Here is a 20,497-nt window from a genome sequence, read left to right as displayed (position 1 = left end):
TGGGGGGGACGGAGCAGAAGCAAGTTTTGGGACCTGTCACGACTAGCAAGTGTATACTGGGCTTGATCATAGTCAGAAGCCCATTTGGAAGCCTACAAAGCCATAGCTGAAGTTCACAACATAAAAAAGAAGGGGTTTCTGCATATATACCCTCAATCTTCAATATTTGCAAAATTACCCCTCAAATCTTGGTATTTACAAAACTACCCCTCAAAACTAACACGTTGGGTATTCCACCGCTCCAACTTAAGAATGTTTGTCTTTAAATAAGGCAATGTCAAAATTTCCAATAGGTTTGCGACAACTTCCCACTTATAGACTAAAATTTTTTAAGTGAAAGGAAAAGAAAAATATCAATTTGAGAGAATGGAGGGTGATTTTGCAAATACCAAGATTTGAAGGGCAAGTTTACAAAATATGGAAGATTTGAGGGTATATATGCAAAAACCCGTATCAAAAAGCTAAATCAGTTAAACTTCAGGCTCCAATCCAAATTACTCCTAGTCCACTGGAAATGATTAAAAACTATGATTGTTAAAAATCATCTAGGATTATGGAAACATACTTCATATCAGATCAATTTTTGATCTTTTAAAGTTGCAAGGTGTTGGGGAAAAACTCTGTGCCGAGATCCAATACCAAATCGGAGAGAGAGAGCCAAACACACCAAAGCAATAGCACAAACAATCAACACCAGTTTTAACGTGGCTCGACGAACTGCCTACGTCCACGGGGCAAGGAAGGGGGAGTTTTCACTATTAGAAATCAAGGGGATACAACTAGGGTTACAAATCTCACATAAAACCCTCTCAAATCACTCTTGATCTCTCCCAAATGCTCTAACAATAGAAGCCCAAGAAATCCCCCATAATGGCTGCTAAAACCCTTTTGCCTTAACCTTAGAACCGTGATTTTGGGTATTTATAGAAAACCCCAACGAAACGGGTCTGCAAACAGAACCAGCCCAAAACCGCTACATCACAGTCAACTGCCACGATCGACCGCACCAAATCCAGAACATGCCCCAAAGTCCAGAGAAAACCGCGGTCGACCGTCAAAGATGCAGACGCACAGAGAGGTCTGTGCATGAACGCGGTTGACCGCCAACCTGTCAGACTGTCATATGCGTGATCTCTACCATTTCTACACAAGGGACATTTTGCCACTGAGACCAAGTAAATGATGAAGGTGTTGGGGATTCGAAACAATCAATCGAACCCTTGCCCTCCGGACCTTGTGTTGAAAGTAGGAAAGTAGGAATAAAACCACAAATAAAGATCTAACTTGCAAAAAACAGTAAGGGAGATGAACACATAGATTTAACGAGGTTCGGCAATGTGCCTACGTCCTCGGGAGCCACACCACACAATCTCTTTATTAATTGAAGAAGAAAATACAAGCTCTCAAACAAGGGATTAATCTCTCTGAGATTCTCTCTCTCTTTGCAGTCAAAAAGCTCTCTTTTTGATGTAGTACAAACCCTAAAATCGTTTGGGGTATATATAGAATCCTGGTTGAAACAGATTCCTAAACAGAACAGGAAATACGTCCGGTCGACCGGCCCGGTCGACCGAACAGACTCCAGAGAGTTTGGCGGTCGACCGGCGCGGTCGACCGATGCAAAACCCGAGAGCAGTTTCTCCTACAGGGTTTTGGCGGTCGACCGGGCCGGTCGACCGCGACCTGATCCAAGCCCTCCTTGCTCCTGTGCACGTTCGCGGGCGACCGACCCGGTCGACCGCAGTTCTGTTTGCTCGTTTTCTCGTCCTTTTGATTCCAGCTTTCATCTCGAACTTTGGGTCTACACCTTAGACTAACAATCTCTCACTTGGAGATCAAAGTGCCTGCAATGAGTTCCCCCGAACTTTCCCTTCTTCGCATGTATCTTTTCCCCCGAAAAAATTCTTCCTTCAATCAACAATATCCCGGCGATCTCGCCGATCCTCGTAGTCTGGCTCCGCCTTCGTCTTCTACTCGTGAAGGCCAACTGAAGTTGCGCACAACTCCAGTTTCTCAATGGTGACTGCCTTCGTCAACATGTCCGTCGGATTTTGACTCCCCAAAATCTTTATTAAATGCAACTTTTTGTCCTCGATCAGCAAGCGTATAAAATGGTATTTGACGTCGATGTGCTTCGTTCTGGCATGATATACTGGATTCTTGGCAATTTGACGTCGATGTGCTTCGTTCTGGCATGATATACTGGATTCTTGGCAAGATGTATAGCGCTCTGGCTATCACAATAAAGAACTCCTCTCCCTTGCTTCAGATCCAACTCTTCCAAGCACCCGTTCAACCAGATCATCTCCTTGCTTGCTTCAGTCACCGCGACATACTCAGCCTCGGTTGTAGATAAAGTCATAATCTTCTGCAGAAGTGAGACCCAGCTCACTGCTGTCGACGCTAAGGTATAAACATACCCCATGGTGCTTCGTCTCGTATCATGATCACCGGCGAAGTCCGCATCCACGTATCCCTGCAGCACCAACTCCTTCCTCCTGAAACATAGTGATTTGTTTGTTGTCCCTCTCAAGTACCGCATTATCCACTTCACAGCCTCCCAATGCTGCTTCCCTGGATTACTTGCAAATCTGCTCACAACTCCCACTGCATGAGCGATGTCCAGCCTCGTGCAAATCATCGCGTACATGAGATTCCCAATGGCCGAAGAATATGGCACCCTGCTCATATGCTCTCTATCTGCATCTGTCTTAGGCGATTGCTCCTCAGATAGCTTGAACTGACTTCCAAGGGGTGTGCTAACAACTTTAACATTCTGCATGTTGAACCTCTGAAGTACCTTCTCAATGTATTCAGCTTGGCTCAATCTCAATGTCCCTTCAGCTTCATCCCTACTGATTCGCATCCTTAGAATCTGCTTCGCTGCACCCAGATCCTTTATTGCAAATTCCTTTGCTAACTGCCTCTTCAAACTATTTATCTCTTCTAAACACGGTCATGCTACCAACATGTCATCAACATATAATAACAAAATAATGAAGCTGGACTCGAACTTTTTGAAATAACAACAATGATCCGAATTGCATCTTCTGTAGCCATTATTTTGCATGAAATTATCAAACTTCTTATACCACTGTCTCGGAGCCTGTTTCAAACCATATAAGCTCTTCTTGACTTATACCACTGTCTCGGAGCCTGTTTCAAACCATATAAGCTCTTCTTGAGCTTGCACACCATCTCTTCCTTTCCTTCTTCAATGAAGCCAACAGGCTGCTTCATGTAGATTTCTTCATCCAAGTCACCATGAAGAATGGCAGTCTTCACATCTAACTGCTCAAGGAAGAGGCCTTCTGCAGCTACCAAACTCAACCCACTCTGATGGTTGTGAGTTTCACAACAGGGAAAAATATCTCCGTGTAGTCTACTCATTCCCGTTGTTGAAACCCTTTCACTACTAATCTGGTCTTGAATCTCTTGCTTCCATCACTCTCCTGCTTGACTCGGTAGACCCATTTATTGTGCAAGGCTTTCTTCTGCGCAGGTAGCTGGGCTAACTCCCATGTCTCATTAGTGAGTAGAGAATCCATCTCCTCCTGCATCGCATGCTCCCACTACTGAGATTCACTCACTTGCACTGCCTCTTCATAACACTCCGGCTCTCCGCTATCTGTTAAGAGTAGATAATCAAGTGACGAGAGGTATTTGGGATTTGGTTTGGGTACCCTAGATGACCTCCTAGGCTCCACGCCCTGGGTAGTAGCTTCTGCACCTGTAGTCTCATCCGTTCTACGGTCAGAACTGACATCGTCGCCCCCATCTGGAAGTTCCTCCAAATCCATGTACTCGGATCCACCTATATCCGTAGTACTGTTCCCACTGCTTTGGCTATCCTTGGCATTATCCCTATCCTTGTACATCACCTCCTCATTGAATATTACATCCTGGCTCCTGATGATCTTCCTGTTCTTCTCATCCCAAAGGCGATACCCGAACTCATTAATGTCGTATCCAATGAATGTGCACTTCTGTGACTTAGCTTCTAGCTTGTCCCTGACATGGTCACTGATATGAACATAAGCCACGCAACCAAATACCCGCAAGTGTGAGAGATTTATCTTCTTTCCACTCCAAACCTCCTCTGAAATCCCAAAATCTAATGGAACTGATGGCCCGTGATTAATAAGGTATGCTGCCGTATGTACCGCATCCGCCCAAAATGTCTTAGGCAGACCTGCATGTAATCGCATGCTCCGCGCACGCTCTATCAAGGTCCTGTTCATCCTCTCTGCAATGTCGTTCTGCTACGGCGTCCCTGGAGTAGTCCTCTCTAAGCGAATCCCATTCGTAGCACAGAACCTCTTGAACTCCTCCAGCTTGTATTCTCCACCATTATCTGATCTCAAGCACTTCACCTTCAGATCTGTCTCGTTCTCGACCATGGCCTTCCACTTCTTGAAGATTTCGAACACCTCTGACTTGTGCTTCATGAAGTAAACCCACACCTTCCTCGAGTGATCGTCGATAAAGGTGACATAGTATCTCGAACCGTCAAAAGAAGACACACTGGCTGGGTCCCATACATTTGTATGAATCAACTCTAGCTTCTGAGCCTTAGGTGGCCTTCCACCCTTCTGGAAACTAACCCTCTTCTGCTTCCCAAAGATGCAGTCTTCACAAACCCCGACTTCCACGGTGTCGATCCTGGTTAGCTTTCCTTGTGAATGTAGAATTTTCATCCCCTTCTCGCTCATGTGCCCCAGCCTATTGTGCTACAAATCTGTACTCTCCTTGCCTGCTGCAATTGCGAGGGTGTCACTCGCATGTGAAGTGAGGTAGAGAGTTCCCGTTTTATTGCCTCGGGCAACAACCATCGTACCGTTGGAGATTCTCCGCGAATCCCCGGTGAATGTCGAAACGTAACCTTCTGCTCCAAGCTGTCCCACCGAAACAAGATTCCTCTTCAGCTTCGGCACGTGTCTCACGTTCTTCAAATTTCACTTAGAGCCCTTTATCTGTATCTGAACGTCGCCCTTTTCAACAATATTGCAAGGTTCATTATCCCCCAAATATACTTTACCAAAGTCCCCTGTTACATAGTTCTGAAGTAGTTTCCTATTAACAGTGGCGTGGAAAGATGCTCCTGAGTCGATGACCCAAGAATCAGAGTCGCTATCCATAGCAAGGATCAAGGCATCCTGCACGATATGAGCCTTCTGCTCACCCGTATCCTTCTTTGGTGCTTTACAGACCGAAGACATATGGCCCTCCTGGCCGCAGTTCCAACACTTCCCTTTGATAGATCTAACCTTCGAGTTCGGCCTCTTCTTCACTGATTTCGACCGATTCCTGTTCTGGTTCCCTTTCTTCTGGCTTCTACCTCTCTGTTCGAAACTTAGGGCTGAACCTGAACCTTCTGATTCAGACGATTTCCTTCTAACCTCCTCGGATAGAATCATGCTAACAACCTCATTCAGCTTCAATTTCTCTTTCCCCGCCGAATTGCTGATTGCCGTCACATAACCTGCCCAACTATCCGGCAACTGCGATAGTAGTAGAAGGGCCTGCACTTCGTCATCGAACGTGATGTCCACGGAGAGAAGTTGATCAACAATCGTATTGAACTCGCTGAGGTGCATTGTGAAGGACCGTCCTTCTGCCATCTTGAGGTTGAAAAGAGTTTTGACTAGATGCACCTTGTTTGCTGCCGACGGTTGCTCGTACATCTTCGCGAGCGCTTCCATAAGCCCCACCGTCGTCTTCTCCTTCAGAATATTGTGGGCTACTGATTTGGCGAGCGACAACCGGATTTGCCCTAGAGCCTTCCTATCCAGTACCTCCCAATCACCATCTGACTCCTCTTTCTTCTTTCCCTTTTCCTTGCCCATCAGCGGGCGATACAAGTCCTTCTGGTACAGATAGTCCTCCATCTGTGACTTTCAGTAGGCGAAATCCGATCCATCGAACTTCTCAATCTTTGATTTGCTTTCCTCTGCCATGGCTTTCACACAAATTGCTGAACGAAGCTCTGATACCAGTTGTTGGGGATTCGAAACAATCAATCGAACCCTTGCCCTTCCGGACCTTGTGTTGAAAGTAGGAAAGTAGGAATAAAACCACAAATAAAGATCTAACTTGCAAAAAACAGTAAGGGAGATGAACACACAGATTTAACGAGGTTCGGCAATGTGCCTACGTCCTCGGGAGCCACACCACATAATCTCTTTATTAATTGAAGAAGAAAATATAAGCTCTCAAACAAGGGGTTAATCTCTCTGAGATTCTCTCTCTTTGCAGTTAAAAAGCTCTCTTTTTGATGTAGTACAAACCCTAAAATCGTTTGGGGTATATATAGAACCCTGGTTGAAACAGAATCCCAAGCGGAACAGAAAACTGTCAAAACTACGTCCGGTCGACCGAACAGACTCCAGAGAGTTTGGCGGTCGACCGGCGCGGTCGACCGGGCCGGTCGACCGCGACCTGATCCAAGCCCTCCTTGCTCCTGTGCACGTTCGCGGTCGACCGACCCGGTCGACCGCAGTTCTGTTTGCTCGTTTTCTCGTCCTTTTGATTCCAGCTTTCATTTCGAACTTTGAGTCTACACCTTAGACTAACAGAAGGTTGGATGATTGCACCTATTGAATGAATTGTAGGGGGGTCCTGCAGTGCACAAAATATTATTTAAAAGTTTTAGTTTCTTCACCTTAGGTCCGTACCAATGTTTTGGATAAGAATTAGGGTTATGGAAAACCTACAAAAGGGATTTTATTAATTTTGTTTTGTTTGTTTTATTTTGTCCTAGTTTAGTTACCAAGTTTTTTTGCCCCTCATTTGAGTTCTGTAGATGCTACCCCGTTCCTCTTAGGTTTCTGGGTCATGAGCTTTTAATTTAAAGTAAGTATAGGCATTGCTGACCGGATTGCCATAGATCTTATAACATTTATTTTAACTATTATTATTTCTTACCAAAGATACAGAATGTTAGGTTCTTATTTGCAATTGTTTATGCGATTTTGAAAGATGCTTAGGTATCTACACACTCACGCTAGCATCAGCATAACAATTATCTAAATTAGTATCTAATGATGAATTAGATAAGTTTAGATGTGCTCATTCAGAAGATTAGATGACTTCTGTTGGTCCTCTGAACTACTTCCCAAGCTCCTATAAGAAAAAGGGAAGAAAAAAACATTACAAGGAAGAGGTAAGCCTGAGATGCGTTTTTTAAACTTATAGTAGTGCCGACATTCTACTTTATTAATACACCGTCCTCATCATTTGATAGTTAATCATGTAGTAATGGACACTCTTTTACACGTTGAAACATTACGATAATGCTTCTTGCCTCTTGGAGTGTCAGAGTTTTGAGACGAGAAGATGGCAAGTGGCAAAACCGTTCTAACTTCTAATGGGGAATAAGCCAAGGGTGTACAAGATATAAAGATAATAAGAAACATATTAAATAAAAGTAACGATTATTTTTTTAACTTATAGTTCTAGAGTTTACCGATCTGTAGTTCTTCAATTAAATTTTGATGAAAGGGTTTTTAAGAGAACAGAAAGTATGGTGCACTCTACAGTATCACTTGTTCTCCAGGACTCAATTAGTGTTTCTGAGTCATTTTCTTTCCTTTGAGTAGTGCCATTATTATATCTAGGATGGAGTCCAAAACTCCAAAAGACGCTTCACGTTCTGCTGACATTAGCATCAACAGAACATTTGCTTTAAAATAGGATCCAATGATGATGAATCAGATAAGCTTGGATGAACGTATTGAGAAGACTGGATAAGCCTTGTTGGCTTGATAGAGGATTGAGGTGCACTTCAGCCAGACAATTGAACTTCTTTTTATCCCCCAAAATAGAAAACCCATGCCTTCTAGAACCCTACAGAGGCCAACGTCCTACCTTAATAATTAACTCCCATCATTTGATACTTGATCAAGCTGTACGTATCATATGACAGTATGTACAATAACATTATGGGCCACAAACCTTAACAAGAGTCTACAATGTTATCAATAAACAATAAGAAAAAGGGTTAATTGCTGATAGACCCCCGCATTTCTATTGTTGTATAAAAACCCTATGGTGTTTTTCTCACTCTTTTACCCTCATGATGTCTATTTGTCAAAACCAAAATTTCCTTTCTTTAAGGGTAAAAGAGACAAAAATTTTCACTCAGGGGTCTATATGCAACAATAGAATTACATGGGGGGTGTCACGCCCCGGGCCCACGAGTCCCGTTAGCGCGATATAAGCCGTGAGATCCACCGAGTGTAGCACACTATTTGGCTTTAAATCACTGCCAAAATTGACTAGTTGATGCTACACTTGGATCCTTATAGATACTATTTAAACCCTCAAAATTCTCTTTGTTTTTCCAATGTAGGACTGAACATTGGGGCCTTCACAATCGCCCCATCTTAATTAGGTGAAGTCCTAGTCGCGGCATGACAATTAGCACATCTTAGTATCACTGCCAGATGATAGAGATTCTAGAGATGGCTCCTCCAGGCTTTAATGGTGGCTCTTATCCAACTCACGCTATGTAACACTTAGCCTCGTATATCACCTAGCTCTACATTTCTGGCTGGCTAACTGCTCTCATACTATATCACGCCACAGGCCCGTGAGCTTGTTGGCATGATGTAAGTTGTGGAGCCCATTTAGTGCAACATATGTTTGACGCAATCCACAACCAAAATAGTTAACCATGTTACAACTGGAATCGCAAGGTTTACCTTATAAACCCATAAATTCTCTTCCCACTAGTCAATATATGACTATAATTAGGAGCATCATAATCATCTCACTTACAAATAAATAAATAAATAAAAGTGAATTTTATAAATTGTTAATGAGCTTTACAGTTGTCCATTTGATTTGAAGTCCATGATTTTGACAAAGTGATCTAGTTATACTAATATTATTTTGGTACAAGTAATGTGTTTTGAAATAAAGTGAATAGTGATAGACAAATGGTATCAGAGTAGTTAGCCAATCGGAAGTAAGTGTTATATGGGGTTAAGTGCTACATTACATGAGCGCGGTGAGAGACGTCTCTGGAGCCCGTAGGAGCCACCTTGCCCACATCGTTTGGCGATGATACTATGATGTGCTAGTTGTCATGCCACAATGTGGACATTGCTTATTAAGGTGGGGCGATTGTGAAGGTCCTAATGTTCAGTCCCACAGATTTGATGTTTTAAATAGTATGTCTAAACAGCCAAGTGTAGCATGGGCCAATCAATTTTGATACTAGTTAGAGTCAAACAACGCACTACACTCAGCGGGTTCCATGACTTATTGCGCATCAAGGGGCTAGTGAGCCCAGGGCATGATAGGATCTATTTGCAGTTGACGATAGTACAGGGGATCCATTCATTATTAACCCCATAATTTTGGAAATTACACAACAGTTTGGATCTATTACCACCTATGAACATAAGAAATATGTACACACTCAACTATGAGGATTTACATTTGTTTATAACTAATAATCTACAAGCTTGTTCGTGTTGAACACAAATGCACCCAGAGTAGGCATCAAAACAGAAATTACAAGAACACCAGCAACCTTAAGTGGCACTCCGGTCCTAATCATATCCTTAATCTCAATATGCCCCGTCGTAAACCCAACAACATTCGATGGCGTTCCAGTCGGCAAAAAGAACGCAAACTGAGCTCCAATAGCACCAGGAATCATAAGCAACAAAGGATGAACCTTCATGGTCTTAGCCATTTCAATAAGGAGAGGAACAACAAGAGTTGTAGTGGTGTTGTTGGAGGTGAACTCGGTGATGGTGCTGCTTACTAAGCAAACGAGGGGAGCAATGGCAAGGTAGGGAGCAGAGCGGAGGAAGGAGAGGGATTGGGAGAGGATGTCAGCGAGGCCGGTGGTGTGGACCCCGTCGGCAATGGCGTAGCCAGCCCCGAGGAGGAGGATGATGTTCCAGTGGAGCTTTTTGCATTTGTTCCAATCCATTAGTTTCTCTCCTGGGTTTTTCTTGTTTGGGATTATGAATAGTAGAGTGGCCATTAGTATCTGCAATCAGAAATTATTGGTCATATGCAATGACAACACAATTCCTGTCAGAGTCACCCATAACGGAATAGAGCAATTTTTACCATAGATTACATTTTCCAAACTAATAGTGGACTCCAATTTTTACCATAGATTACATTTTCCAAACTAATAGTGGACTCTCTCATCAATGGCATAGATCTCCATTCTACGGGTGTTGTGATAAAACTTGTACCCTTGAGCAGACCGCAAACAATCCAAAACAAATTTTAAAGTTTGTGATTTGTATTAATATAGTGATTGCACTGAGACAATCTTGATGTTTACACTGATATAATAGGTTGATTAATGGATAATTTTTCAAAACTAACCCTTTAGCAAAAATATTCCCCAAAAACGATCTGTTTTAACTTTAATTACCAAAATTGACCCAGTTTCAGCCTCAGGACTGAAACTGGGTCGGTTTTGATAATTAAAATTGAAACAGATCATTTTTTAAAAATAAGTTTCAAAAATGGTTTTTTTGAAAATTTGTCCTTGATTAATATAAGTAGGTCTTAGTAGAAAATAGATAATACTTGTTAAGAACAGTTTTCGTGTAGCCAATTGTACATACTTATAATGAAAATTTTGTTTTTATTATAAACAATAAAATATAACGCCCTAGTGGAAGATAAGCTTCTGCAGAATACTTTTCCAGTTGAGACGTCCTAATTTATATTTAACTCAAGAGTACATAGCTTATATTCATATATTGCATAGGATTCCACTCGTCATAAAATCTTATGCTTGGAGGAATTATTTATTTATTTATCTATCTATTTTTATTTGCACTTACACTGACAGATCCATCTCCTACGCGACCATCGAACAGCCGTCCCCATCCAGGGACCTCATTTGTTATGCTTCTTGTCATCCACAGAACCACAAGCATCTGGGGGGAAAAAACCAAAAATATATAGAGACAATTATAGAAACTTAAAATATCCGTTTCATGCGACAAACAAAACAAATGGCACCAGTAAAAGCATACCCCAAACACGCTTAAAACCATTTTGTCAGCAAAAGCCATTGGTCCTGCAATATTAATATCATGTATCCATCAATAATCTCCAAAATTATGTATATAAGCATGTTACCTCATGAAAAGAAGGGTTAATTGCACATAGACCCCATATAATGTTGTTGTTGTGAACTTCCAACCATATTGTTTTCATTTTTGCAGATATTCGCCCTCGAGGTTAAATTTTTTTATTCTTTTATCCTGAGTGAAATTTTGATAGATTTTGCCCATGACTGAAATTAGCCAACCTTCCTGAGGGTAAATGAGTAAAAAAATTCACCAAAAGTGTGTTTGACAACTCTCTAAAGCGAATCTGGTCCAGTTTTAGACTGTTTTATTGATTGTTAAAAACTGGTCGATAAGTGAACAGTTTTACTTTAGCATATTTTTAGACCTCTAAATTGTTTTTAGTGGTGAACTAGGGGGGATGACCAACTAAACCGGTTCTGTCCAAAAACTAGTTTAAGGAACAAGTGTAACTCAGTTTTAGTGACTTGTCAAAAATGGGTATTAAGTTCATAACAACATTGCTACAGGGGTCTATGTGCAATTAACCCTAAAAGGAGTTAGTAAAGATTGTTACCTAACGTCTCAAGCTCCCTCTTCAAATGGGCTCTATCCAAATAAGCAGAGAGCGCCTTCTCTGTCCCCTTCGAACAATACTGAAAACAAAGTATCCCCCACAAAGAAAAGAAAATCAAAACAGCCAAAGGGAATCCAAACATAAACCAAGAGCTGAAACTAATCGCCTTCTCTTGAGGAAAATAGCTCTCCCAAATTCCAACCAATATGAGATTAACTCCGGTCCCAGTCAAAGTGCTCATCCCTCCAATTGCTGCAGAGTAAATAACTCCCAATATAACTCCTTTAGAGAATAGGATGACGGCAGGGTCCACCACTGCGTTGTCAGCGAATCTCTGTAGGATTCCGGTGGCGACTGGAATCATCATGACGGAGGCCGCTGTGTTGTGCATCCACATGCTTATGAATGCTGTGGTGGCACAGATCCCGAGGAGGAGGAGGTGGGGGTTTAGCGGATCACCGCAGAATAAGGATGTTATCTACTCTCACAGTGTAAAAACAATTGGTGTTAGGAAAAGAATGTAGTTATTTATCAGCATATGTATCTTTTTGTTGTTAGTTCCGAAATAGGGTTCTCATGATGTTCAGAATCAGATGCTTAATTGCTAAGTGCTTGAGTACGACGATATGTCCTTCAACTCTCATCATTAGTTCGAAGTTGTGACGCAGTGGCAGAGACTTTTGACATGATTTCAGAGCCCATGAAATAAAAGCGGATTTAAAAAGAAAATTGTTGTTGGTGTGTGAGTTCATCAGGTTTCAAACCAAGGGCGATCAACCTGTGGGTGCGCATAGGAATATAGAAATATAACCCTCAACCCCTCGTAACTTTGAAATTTTGGTTGACACCGGTATAAATTATAAGTTGGTGACCACACATAAAATATTCTGATTGTATTGACTTTCCTTTGCCCGCACTGATTACACTCGTTTAAAATTAATTGTGAAGTGCAGTGTTCTACTTTCCTTCTTCTTATATGATTTTATATAAAGACTCTTCTATAGAATCTTCTTCCCTAAAGAGTATACTTGCAGATAACCCGATCGAGGGATAACAGAGGAAGTTTGAGCTGAAGAAGACTCACATTGAGAGCAAGCCGGCGATGAATGTTGTAGTGCTCAACAGCCAAAGCAAGAATGAAGCTACCAAGAACAAGGGCAATTATATCATCCATGTAAGACTTAGCCACATCATCAGCCGTCGCGATTCCAAACATAGGAAAGAGGAAGAGAGGAGACATAGAAGTAACCGCCATAGGAACAGCCTCGGTTAGCCACCACAAAAACACCCAACTCAGTACCGCCAGCAAATTTCTGCTTAACGGCTGGCCATCAATCTCGACGAAGAAATATATGGAGAAGCAAGAGAGAGGGCCAGAGATTATAGCAAGATTCTTGGTGTTGACGAAGGAGATGGTGGAGACATTTGGATGGCTTTGGAGAGGGAGGAGAGGAGTTTTGGAATCATTTGAGTTAGAATCCATTGGAAGAAGAAGTTATGTATGCGTATGGATTTTGGGAGGAATTAGTTGAAGTTGGATTTGTGTAGCCATGGGATTTATATAGGGAAGATTTAAAAAAAAAAATGAGATCAGGGATGACAATTCCCAGGCCATGTATTTTGATGACCAAAATTATTATCAAGAAATAGTTATTGTAGACTTGAGTGTATTAAGATGAGAAGAAACCTCTAATTGGTGGTATTTTATCTTTAGGTGCTATTTAAAGTACGTGTGATGTACAAGTTCATCTTTTGTATTGTTTGTGGTGCTCTATTATTGTGCTTGTAGCCTCGCATTTTTGTGGTCTAGCTCGAAAATGCTTCATGTTTAGTTGGAAATTGGGGTCAATTGTACCTAATTTTTGAATATGGGGATATGTTCATAAATAAATTGGCTGGGGACAAATCTACAATGTTTTGCTCGTTATCGGAAACTTTGAAACAAAGATAGCTAGTCTGAACTGATGGGCCATAGGTTGTGAGTCACAAAGTTTCCAGACAATAAGCGTGTAACGAGACATGTGGCCTTTTTTAGGCCATATATTTGATGGCGAGAGGTATTCTAGGATGTAGTTATTAGTGACTATAAAGGAAGAATTTTTTGTTTTAAACTTATTGTCTAATTTTTTTTAAACCGACCGACTTTCTTTTTATTTCTAGGGATAAACCGACCGACTTTCTTTTTATTTCTAGGGATCGACTCACTTCTTGGTCATGTCAGCAACGTAGCCGCGAAGGGGGTCGATTTTTTTTAGTCTCGTCGCTAAATAGTTGGGGGTTAGCCACCACAAAAACACCCAACTCAGTACCGCCAGCAAATTTCTGCTTAACGGCTGGCCATCAATCTCGACGAAGAAATATATGGAGAAGCAAGAGAGAGGGCCAGAGATTATAGCAAGATTCTTGGTGTTGACGAAGGAGATGGTGGAGACATTTGGATGGCTTTGGAGAGGGAGGAGAGGAGTTTTGGAATCATTTGAGTTAGAATCCATTGGAAGAAGAAGTTATGTATGCGTATGGATTTTGGGAGGAATTAGTTGAAGTTGGATTTGTGTAGCCATGGGATTTATATAGGGAAGATTTAAAAAAAAAAATGAGATCAGGGATGACAATTCCCAGGCCATGTATTTTGATGACCAAAATTATTATCAAGAAATAGTTATTGTAGACTTGAGTGTATTAAGATGAGAAGAAACCTCTAATTGGTGGTATTTTATCTTTAGGTGCTATTTAAAGTACGTGTGATGTACAAGTTCATCTTTTGTATTGTTTGTGGTGCTCTATTATTGTGCTTGTAGCCTCGCATTTTTGTGGTCTAGCTCGAAAATGCTTCATGTTTAGTTGGAAATTGGGGTCAATTGTACCTAATTTTTGAATATGGGGATATGTTCATAAATAAATTGGCTGGGGACAAATCTACAATGTTTTGCTCGTTATCGGAAACTTTGAAACAAAGATAGCTAGTCTGAACTGATGGGCCATAGGTTGTGAGTCACAAAGTTTCCAGACAATAAGCGTGTAACGAGACATGTGGCCTTTTTTAGGCCATATATTTGATGGCGAGAGGTATTCTAGGATGTAGTTATTAGTGACTATAAAGGAAGAATTTTTTGTTTTAAACTTATTGTCTAATTTTTTTTAAACCGACCGACTTTCTTTTTATTTCTAGGGATAAACCGACCGACTTTCTTTTTATTTCTAGGGATCGACTCACTTCTTGGTCATGTCAGCAACGTAGCCGCGAAGGGGGTCGATTTTTTTTAGTCTCGTCGCTAAATAGTTGGGGTTGCCAACCCCGACTAATTTTGCTTCTGTAAAAATAGTCGGGGGTTAGCAACCTCAACTATTTAGCGACGAGATTAAAAAAAAATCGACCCCCTTCGCGGCCACGTTGCTGACATGACCGAGAAGTGGGTAGATCCCTGTAAATAAAAAGAGAGTCGGTCGGTTTTTAAAATAAAAAGTGGGAATGAGTTTAAATCAAAATTTTCTTCGACTACAAAGTGGACAAAGAGAAGCCTCTAGTAATTAGTGTTGTTTTTATATATGACCGTTAAGTATACATCATGTAGGTGATGTGTCCAAATGTTACTTGTTGACAAAGAAGAAGAGAAGAAGAATCTTGATGTTCGGCTCAATGTGATTCATGTTGGCTTTGATCTTACATTACGTTGAGTTGAATGATAATGACCTTTTTCATACTTCGAACCCCTTTCTGTATCCGAGACCAGAATCAGTATAAGTAATTCTCTCTCAGTTTAGTTTATTTATTTATCATAGTAAATATAGTCTATTCATCATAAACTTCTCCTTGTAATTGATAGAACTGAAATCGTCACCGCCACTAGAAAATTGATGGTTGGGTTTTTAAGGTTTCGCCTGGCAACAACAGTCGTTGGTTGGGTATGGTTTGGAAGGAACGAGGAAGTTTCTTTTGGGGTTTTTGCATTTATACCCCTCAAATCTTCTATATTTGCAAATTTATCTTCTAAATCTTGCTTTTTTGAAAAATCACCCCCAAATCTCTCACATGGGATTTTTTCTTCCCACCCTTCATACTTAAACAATGTTGGTTTCTAGACGGTGGAATACTAAAAATTTTGAATAATTTCAATTAGGTAAGTGTTAAGGTAGCAACGGATTCCTGTTTAAGAACTAAAATTGTCAAGTTGGAAGGGGTAGAAAAGCTCAATGCGAGACAATTGGAGGGTAATATTTTGAAAATACCAAGATTTGAAGGGTAAGTTTGCAAATAGAAGATGTGAGGGGGGTATTCATGCAAAAACCATTTCTTTGTATAAGCCACCCAATTATGTCTTCGTTCGTCACAACTGCCAAAGCGAGGATTACGATTGAGGGTTTTGCCAACAATTTTCTTCGGGAACAAAAAAAAAAAACCATTAATTATATTTTTGAACATTTTTCTATTCTTCAATAAACCAAAACCACCAAATTTATCAGTTCATTTTTTTGATTTGTGGTGGAAGTTTAATGAGTGATCGAGCACATATGGTCTCCGCTATGGACTCATTAGTAATAAAACAATAGTTGAGATTCATTCCATGCTTTTATGACAGTGGAAGCCAAGAAGCTGGACCATCAAAGAAGCTTCCCAAAATTCATATTTCGTGAAAATTCCAAGATAAAAACAAAACACGTACATTTTCCTAGCAAAATTCAAACCAGCTCGTGACTTTCGTTAGGCCTTCGCGTGTAGAGCTGAAACGGACGGATCGCTAAATTTAGGCCCTCCTCGTACCCGACTGGAGTCGGCCCTGATTTAAGTAGGCGAATCCACCTTCGGAACTGTCATCTCGTTTATCATGACAGGAAAATTTCTAAAACTATTTTCAATTACAATTAAATCAAGGGAAAAATGCTTCCAGCCCCCAAAAGCCAAGTGAACATGCTTCCCACCCCCAGGACTTGGTCAATGGGTGTTTTACCCCTAAAAATAAAGAATCTGTTCTCTGAGCCCCCAAAACACAAAACCCAATACATTAAAACATGTGAAGACCATAATACCCTTCTCTCTCTCTTTCTTTTTTTATTAAAATATGATGGAGGATTATTTTATTATTTTTGTTTTTTCTCTCTCTTTATCATGATGTACCAAGAGGATAGTTGAAATGATTGATGATGATTATTTTATTATTTTCGTTTTTTATTATTTTGGTTGTTTGTATTGGGAGGTTGTTAAAGTTACGGGTTGATTGTTAAGGTTACGGGTTGGTTGTTAAGGTTAAGGGTTTGTTGTTAATGTTATGAATCCTCTCTCTCTCTCTTTCTTTTTTTATTAAAATATGATGGGGATTATTTTATTATTTTTGTTTTCTCTCTCTCTTTATCATGATGTACCAAGAGGATAGTTGAAATGATTGATGAGGATTATTTTATTATTTTCGTATTTTATTATTTTGGTTGTTTGTATTGGGAGGTTGTTAAAGTTACGGGTTGATTGTTAAGGTTACGGGTTGGTTGTTAAGGTTAAGGGTTTGTTGTTAAGGTTGTGTTAAGGGAAAAATGCTTCCAGCTCCCAAAAGCCAAGTGAACGTGTTTCCCACCCCCAAGACTTGGTCAATAGGTGTTTTACCCCTAAAAATAAAAATTTTGTTCTCTGAGCCCCCAAAACACAAAACCCAAGACATTAAAACATGTGAAGACCATAATACCCTTCTCTCTCTCTTTCTTTTTTTATTAAAATATGATGGGGATTATTTTATTATTTTTGTTTTCTCTCTCTCTTTATCATGATGTACCAAGAGGATAGTTGAAATGATTGATGAGGATTATTTTATTATTTTCGTTTTTTATTATTTTGGTTGTTTGTATTGGGAGGTTGTTAAAGTTACGGGTTGATTGTTAAGGTTACGGGTTGGTTGTTAAGGTTAAGGGTTTGTTGTTAAGGTTATGAATCCTCTCTCTCTCTCTTTCTTTTTTTATTAAAATATGATGGGGATTATTTTATTATTTTTGTTTTCTCTCTCTCTTTATCATGATGTACCAAGAGGATAGTTGAAATGATTGATGATGATTATTTTATTATTTTTATTTTTTATTATTTTAGTTGTTAATGGGGAAACTAATTGTTTTTGTTTATATTGGGAGATTGTTAAGGTTACAGGTTTAATTGTTAATGTTACGTGTTTAATTGTTAATGTTACGTGTTTAATTGTTAAGGTTACGGGTTTAATTGTTAAGGTTACGGGATTTGTTGTTAAGGTTACGAGTTTAATTGTTAAGGTTACGGGTTTAATTGTTAAGGTTACGGGTTTAATTGTTAGGGTTACCTATCTAAAGATCCTCTTGGTACATCATGATAAAGAGAGAGAGAGAGAGAGAGAGAGAAATAATAAAATAATCATCATCATATTTTAATAAAAAAAGAAAGAGAGAGAGAATGGTATTATGGTCTTCACATGTTTTAATGTCTTGGGTTTTGTGTTTTGGGGGCTCAGAGAACAAAATCTTTATTTTTAGGGGTAAAACACTTATTGACCAAGTCTTGGGGGTGGGAAACACGTTCACTTGGCTTTTGGGGGCTGGAAGCATTTTTCCCTTAAATCAATTATTAAAATCTGAAGGAATATACAGCCTGTTTCGTGAACATTTTAATTGTTTTGTCTCGTGAAGAAATAAGATGAAACTAATTATTTGTGTGTTAATTAGCAGTTACATCTGGTTACTTTTTGTCCCCCGATTTAGACCGGTAATTTAGTTTTTTTTAATGTTTGTAAGGTGATTTATCATCACATTGATTCTCATGTGACATCTCTTCGAAACCGAAGACAGGATTTCATCAAATAGAACAATTTTAGAAATGTCGGCAAAACTATATGTGGGTAGATTCTTACACTATAGCTTTGTATCTACAATTTATTAGTGAATATCTGGAGAACCGCATGTGACTCGGATGGTTGATAGTTCCCAATATGGCTCCCAAAATCTTAGGATTGATTTTCGTATGCAAAAATAAAAAACAACTACTGTATATTTAATTGTGGTTATCCCATTGTTTTATTCACTAAACACTATCCACTAATTGCTTGAAAAAAATATAAGAGTAAATTACACTATACCCCCAAGAACTTTTAGGATTTTGTACTAAACCCCTGATAACTTTAAACATTGCACTAAATCCCCAATAACTTCTACAAAAAAAACCAATAACTTTCAAAATACCTTTTTATTTTGTTTTATTTTGTTATAAATTATGAGGGTTATCTGCAAAATGTAAAAAAATTATTGGGGTTATCTACAAATCACAAAAGTTATCGATGCGTAGTGCGATTCTGAAAGATATTGGGGGTTTGCTACAAAACATTGAAAGTTCTTGGGGTTTTGTGCAATATACGATACACCCAAAACAAAACTCTTCAATCATTACATATTGATTTTCAACCTCTCTTCTTGCACGACACTAAGGATAGCGATTTCTTGATACATTATTGATTCAGTGGAGCGCTGGATAGCTTGTCGACCTCACTTTGTTCAAATTATTTCTGACAATTATTATACAGTCCTCGTCAACGGATGACACGTGTGGGGTAGCTCGTGTGGAGGTGGTCTGCCAAATATGCATATATATGGTGGGCTTGATCATCCATTGGGGTGGTGTTGTCACATAAATAAAAGGACCGGAATTATGGAGAAAAATTCAAAAAAGAAATCTGGTGAACAATCAAAACACAATAATCTACATATGGCCTTCACCTTTTCTTGTTATTTTATTCAAAGGATATTACGTTATGAATAAGGATAGTTGAGTTACTTTTTCATACACTATTTTTATACTACAAGAAAGATAAGTATAAGCTCCTTTAACGAGTAATCAGTTTTTTAAAAACTTAAAGAGAATGGAACTCATAATTTTCTCTCTTACTAGCTAGTTGAGATGCACGTGCAATGCATGTGGTTAAATATCATGAGTTGAGATGCACGTGCAATGCACGTGGTTGAATATCATGATTATTTAAATTGATAAAAATAGAGTAAAAATAAAAAAAAACAAAGTTTTTTGTGGGATTGATCATCAACTCAATAATCTCTCTCTCAAATAAAGTATTATCATTGTTTCCTTTAACTCAGACTGTGACTACGTGATCTACTATTTGTGAGTTATAAACACATTAATTTAGTACAACATCTCTATTTATTAGTATCTTGAAGTCTTCAAAAGATGGGTGATCATTCAATTCCCAAAAAAAATTTACATATATTTACTTGCAATATGTCCATTAAACTTTTTGTTGTGGTTTGACTCATATTCATGTTAACTTTTAGTTGATGTTTCGCTCATATTTATATTATCTAATATTCTTTTAGTTGATGTTTCGCTCATATTTATATTATCTAATATTCTCATTCAATTTTATAGCTCATTCTCTGTATCATAGAAGGCTCATATTTATATTATCTAATATTCTCATTCAATTTTATAGCTCATTCTCTGTATCATAGAAGTAAAACAGAAAGTACGAAGAATTGTTTTCTTACGAAATTAGAACATGAAGATTATGATATATTCGTCATGTGCTCTAAATAAAAAAAAATTCTTTTTTCTTTGATGCAAGGTTCCTATCAAATCTTACCCCAAACAATGTGAATAAAAAATGCTATTATAACTCACTTGCCTAGGACAATTGTATTGTATATTGGATACATAACTCATCTAGAATATTCATCTCCTAAGTGAATTTTGTTGTTGTGAGAGCAACATGTTAGAGGCTCGTATTCTAACTTTTTGTATCTATAAAAGACACAAGAATTTAGACTGCATAGCTTATATATCGTAAAAAGCGTATCGATTCATGAAGAATTTTTTCTAATAATGATATTATTACAATGATGTTACTATTTAATATTA

At 39.1% G+C, this 20,497-nt stretch overlaps 1 protein-coding gene and 1 long non-coding RNA gene across 11 annotated transcripts in view; one reads left to right on the top strand and one right to left on the bottom strand.

Annotated features, from left to right (window-relative positions):
- Window positions 1-12,803, top strand: part of LOC109836972 — a 17,336-nt gene extending 4,533 nt beyond the window's left edge. For all 9 annotated transcript variants that reach the window (XR_002246144.1, XR_002246142.1, XR_002246143.1 and 6 more), the window contains one exon: window positions 12,666-12,803. This is a non-coding gene — a long non-coding RNA (uncharacterized LOC109836972). The remainder of the gene's footprint in view (window positions 1-12,665) is intronic.
- Window positions 9,342-14,315, bottom strand: LOC109836971 (tonoplast dicarboxylate transporter). 2 transcript variants are annotated; one of them, XM_020405036.1, is made up of 6 exons: window positions 13,918-14,315; window positions 12,716-12,908; window positions 11,632-12,109; window positions 11,019-11,062; window positions 10,824-10,919; window positions 9,342-10,006 (listed from the first exon to the last, which is right to left on the bottom strand). In XM_020405036.1, exons 1-6 carry the CDS (start codon window positions 14,121-14,123, stop codon window positions 9,455-9,457), a joined length of 1,569 nt encoding a protein of 522 aa, XP_020260625.1. In that variant the 5' UTR covers window positions 14,124-14,315; the 3' UTR covers window positions 9,342-9,454. The 2 variants fall into 2 exon arrangements, with proteins under 2 accessions (XP_020260625.1, XP_020260624.1); XM_020405035.1 differs by lacking the exon at window positions 13,918-14,315 and having other exon boundaries at window positions 12,716-13,306.

The sequence above is a fragment of the Asparagus officinalis genome, chromosome 4, assembly GCF_001876935.1.
Source record: "Asparagus officinalis chromosome 4, Aspof.V1, whole genome shotgun sequence".
NCBI lineage: Eukaryota > Viridiplantae > Streptophyta > Magnoliopsida > Asparagales > Asparagaceae > Asparagus > Asparagus officinalis.
This window is presented reverse-complemented; position numbering and strand designations above follow the sequence as displayed.

What these genes read in the sequence shown, in the direction of transcription:
- LOC109836971 (XM_020405036.1), bottom strand. Translation starts at nt 14,123, where the DNA reads ATGGATTCTAACTCAAATGATTCCAAAACTCCTCTCCTCCCTCTCCAA. An exon ending in ATCGCCGGCTTGCTCTCAAT is followed by an intron (nt 12,110 to 12,715) that starts GTGAGTCTTCTT and finishes CTGTGAGAGTAG; the next exon opens with ATAACATCCTTATTCTGCGG. An exon ending in GAGGGAGCTTGAGACGTTAG is followed by an intron (nt 11,063 to 11,631) that starts GTAACAATCTTT and finishes TTAATATTGCAG; the next exon opens with GACCAATGGCTTTTGCTGAC.